Raw genomic sequence first — 3,700 nt, 5'->3', positions numbered from 1 at the left:
ATCACGTGACAAGCATGACGCGTCGCCATGGAAACAGTAAGGGGAAACGTTCTAAAATAACGGTCGCCTTAAAAAAATCACTCTGGGGGGACCGCTAGAATATTTTAAACTCACCACTGTTTCGTCGTCTAGACCAGTGTTTCCCAACCGGGGTATATTGTGACAAAATTAATTTTGTAGGGTGCCACAAATTTGTTAAAATTTCCAAAGGGTGTCGCGACTAAAAAAAGTTTGGGAAACACTGGTCTAGACTGTCATAACCGAACGCTACGCGCAGTTTAAATGCTGAATGGAGGATGACTGATAGCCGCAGCGGAGAGAAGAGTTTACTGGAACTTGAATTTAACGACTTAAATATTCATCTGTACCTCACATTAAACTGTGGATCGGTCTCAGAACACTTGAAATATAGTGCACGGAAACTTTATGGTGCTTTATAATGTTTTTGTGCCTTTCGTGGGGCTTAACAATAACACCGAATAGTATACGCACAATATCGGATTTGGATCTGTCTTGTCTGACCGATACAGCAGAAAGTGGCAGTATCGGAGCGATACCGATACTGTATATCGGATCGGCGCACCCCTAGTTCTATAGCCTGCGTGTCGAACCGGTTTCCTCCTGTGTTCTCACCTCACACGGGTAGTGGCACTGAGAGGCCCGGTTCAGAGTCGGCTTGTGCCTAATTCTCCAGAGAGTTCCCTGACTGGGCAAACCCTGTCGAGTCTTCCAGCACTCTGGCGGCCAGACGTGGCTGAGCGTCCGGCGACAGGCCTTTCAGCCAATGAATTCCTGAAATCTGGTGCGAGGCTAGTGCCCATATGAGTGAACCTGTTGGGATCGCATATGTGTATTTCCACGGTACAGTTACTAGGGCCGTGTTTCCCCTGGCAGACCATGTTCTGCCGTCTCTAAATGATGCAGCCTGGGCCATCTCAGAGACTTCCATGTGCAGTAGGGCCCTACGGGGTTACTCCACGTGAGTAAATGTCACTTAACCCCCTCTGGGAGGAGATGACTCCACAGCATGCCCTTTCCAAATGGATAGGGCACACTTTCCCAGTGTTTTCCAAGTCCTACTGTTGGGTTGCGAGGAACAGCAGTGGTCGACCTTCTCTGTGTAGAGCCCGGTCCTGTCATCTGCCTTATAGGAAGGGTCAGGGGCCTACACAGGGCACTGGAGGGGGCAGCACCTGTAGCATGTTGGTAGGGATCCCAATTCGTAGGTCATCACCGACGTGACGTCGAGAGTGACCGACTGAAAGGGAACGTCTCGTTACATATGTAACCCTTGTTCCCTGAAGGAGGGAACGGAGACATCACGTCCCGTCACCACAGTTGCTGTACCACCGCTGAGCTGCCGGGTCACCGGCTCGGCTCCTCAGCGAAAACATGAATTAATGCGGTGCACCTGCTGCCTCTTATACCCGCGCTGCGGGGGTGTGGCAGTCAGATGTGAAATCCGCATGCCAATGTCCATTGGCTTGTTTAGTTACACTCTGGCGAGATCCCAATTCGTCGGTCATCACCGATGTGACGTCTCCGTTCCCTCCTTCAGGAAACGGGGGTTACATACGTAACCGAGACGTTTTGGCTGTACCACACCAGTTTTGTTGTGTCAGGCAAATAATACTCTATACTGAAAAAGTAGAATAATGATAACTTTTGTATATATTTAAATTTTTATATTTTTAATTAAAGTGATTACATTTTGTTGTTTATTTTAATTTATATAGAAGTATTTTTTAATTAAATATTATATTTTATATGCATTATGTTATTTTAATAATATTTCAACATTTCTCATTACAATATCCAGCATACCATATTATTTTACTGTATCACAACAGTTATTTTTGTCAGGCAAATGATGCTCAATGCTAAAAAAACAATAGAATAATTTTTCTTTAAATTATATGCTTAGTTTTTATTAAAATTGCTTTTTAGATGCATGTTGTTATTTTATTAATATTTAATATGAATATTTAATATGTCTGTACACAAATACATTACAGTAGACAAAGAAAATGTGCTGTGCTGCATATATTTACAAGCACTGCTGAAAGTAGCAATCTACATTTTCACAACTAAAAATTGTTTTTAAAGATCCCATGAATCGGTAAGGGTATCATGCCAATGTAACAACCGTATTTGTTTTTTTTAAGCCATTAATTATGCATAATTCCAATTTCTTTGTCTTCGTCTGCAGAATGTGCCACCTGATCTGGCAATCTGTGCCTTTGTACTGGAGCAGTCGCTCTCAGTACGAGCCCTGCAGGAGATGCTGGCCAACACCATGGAGATGAACGAGGTGAGAGTCTCCATGAAGGAGAGAGAGAGAAGGGTGGAGAGCAGGGAGCAATTCTAAAAGCAGAGGGTCAAAAAGAAAAGGAATGGTGAACAAAGTTTTGGGATAATTGAAAAGATCTAAATGTTACGTTCTTTTACAATTTACATATACATACAGTATGATGTAGCCTGTAGTGTTAAAGGGGTCATATGACGATGCTAAAAAATAACATTATTTTGTGTATTTGGTGTAATGAAATGTGTTTATGCGGTTTAAGGTTCAAAAAACATATTATTTTCCACATACTGTACATTATTGTTTCTCCTCTATGCCCCGCCTTTCTGAAACACGTCGATTTTTACAAAGCTCATCGTTCTGAAAAGCAAAGTGTGCTCTGATTGGCCAGCAATCCAGTGCGTTGTGATTGGCCGAATACCTCAAGCGTGTGACGGAAATGTTACGCCCCTTACTATACTGTGATGCCCTGTCCCGGTGCGACGAGACAAAAAGGGGCCAAAATTGTACCTTTTGGGGTACAACAGCTTGACACTGTAGCAGTACTCTTAAACGGACATATTTGTAACTTTTTTACCCCTAATAGGTACATATTAGTACCTTAGAGTAGTAATTCGTACCCTTAAGGTACTAGTTTGTAGGCCTACCTATTCGGGGTAAAAAAGGAATAAATATGCCCTTTTAAGTGTACTGCTACAGTGGCAAGCTGTTGTACCCCAAAAGGTACAATTTTGGGCCCTTTTTTTTCTGTATATAGCCTATGCATCCACAACAATTTCTGAAACCACAGAAAACCCTCATATTTGTATGGCCATCACATAAAAAGGTCTAAACCCTTAGTCTAAGGCCATGGAAAATAATTAAAGGTTCTCTCTTGCACTGCACCTCCACTTCCCTTTCCCTTTTCTTCATTTTCCCCAATATCTCGGTCTCTCTCTTTTTTTTCTTACCTGTCACTTCTTCACCAGCAGGTCTAATGTTATGAACAGAACTGTGTCCACCTTGTTGAAAACAACCACCTCATTTCCAGGGCCACATTAAGACCGCACTGGGCCCCGGGGCTATGACTTACTGCAGGGCCCCCCATCACAATAATTATATATATATATATATATATATACAACGGGGCTAAAGGCCCACCTTAAGAAAAAATTTGCCATTCACTGCACTTGAAATCTATAATTGCAGAAAAAATATATACGTTGTATTGAACATTAATGGAGCAACAGATTTTGTGTGAAAATAAATAATATTTTGTTTAAAAATCGTATAAATGTATGAGGTGGCGAGAGGGGCCTTTTACCCCACACACGGGGTAAAAGGCTCACCAGCATGGGGTAAAAGGCACACGGTATTTATACAAATACTTCAGCTAAAATAATGTTTTTTTTTTAA

The 3,700-nt window shown here is 42.0% G+C and overlaps 1 protein-coding gene across 1 annotated transcript in view; it reads left to right on the top strand.

The window, feature by feature from the left end:
- Window positions 1-3,700, top strand: part of LOC107758229 (ryanodine receptor 1-like) — a 37,720-nt gene that overhangs the window by 28,257 nt on the left and 5,763 nt on the right. Inside the window, exon 4 of the mRNA XM_016575908.1 lies at window positions 2,210-2,311. Within this exon, the coding sequence (XP_016431394.1) occupies window positions 2,210-2,311 (102 nt within the window). The remainder of the gene's footprint in view (window positions 1-2,209; window positions 2,312-3,700) is intronic.

The sequence above is a fragment of the Sinocyclocheilus rhinocerous genome, unplaced genomic scaffold, assembly GCF_001515625.1.
Source record: "Sinocyclocheilus rhinocerous isolate Xijiao unplaced genomic scaffold, SAMN03320098_v1.1 scaffold23, whole genome shotgun sequence".
NCBI classification, from domain to species: Eukaryota; Metazoa; Chordata; class Actinopteri; order Cypriniformes; family Cyprinidae; genus Sinocyclocheilus; species Sinocyclocheilus rhinocerous.
Note: the sequence above shows the minus strand (reverse complement) of the source record. Positions and strands in the feature narration are given on the sequence as shown.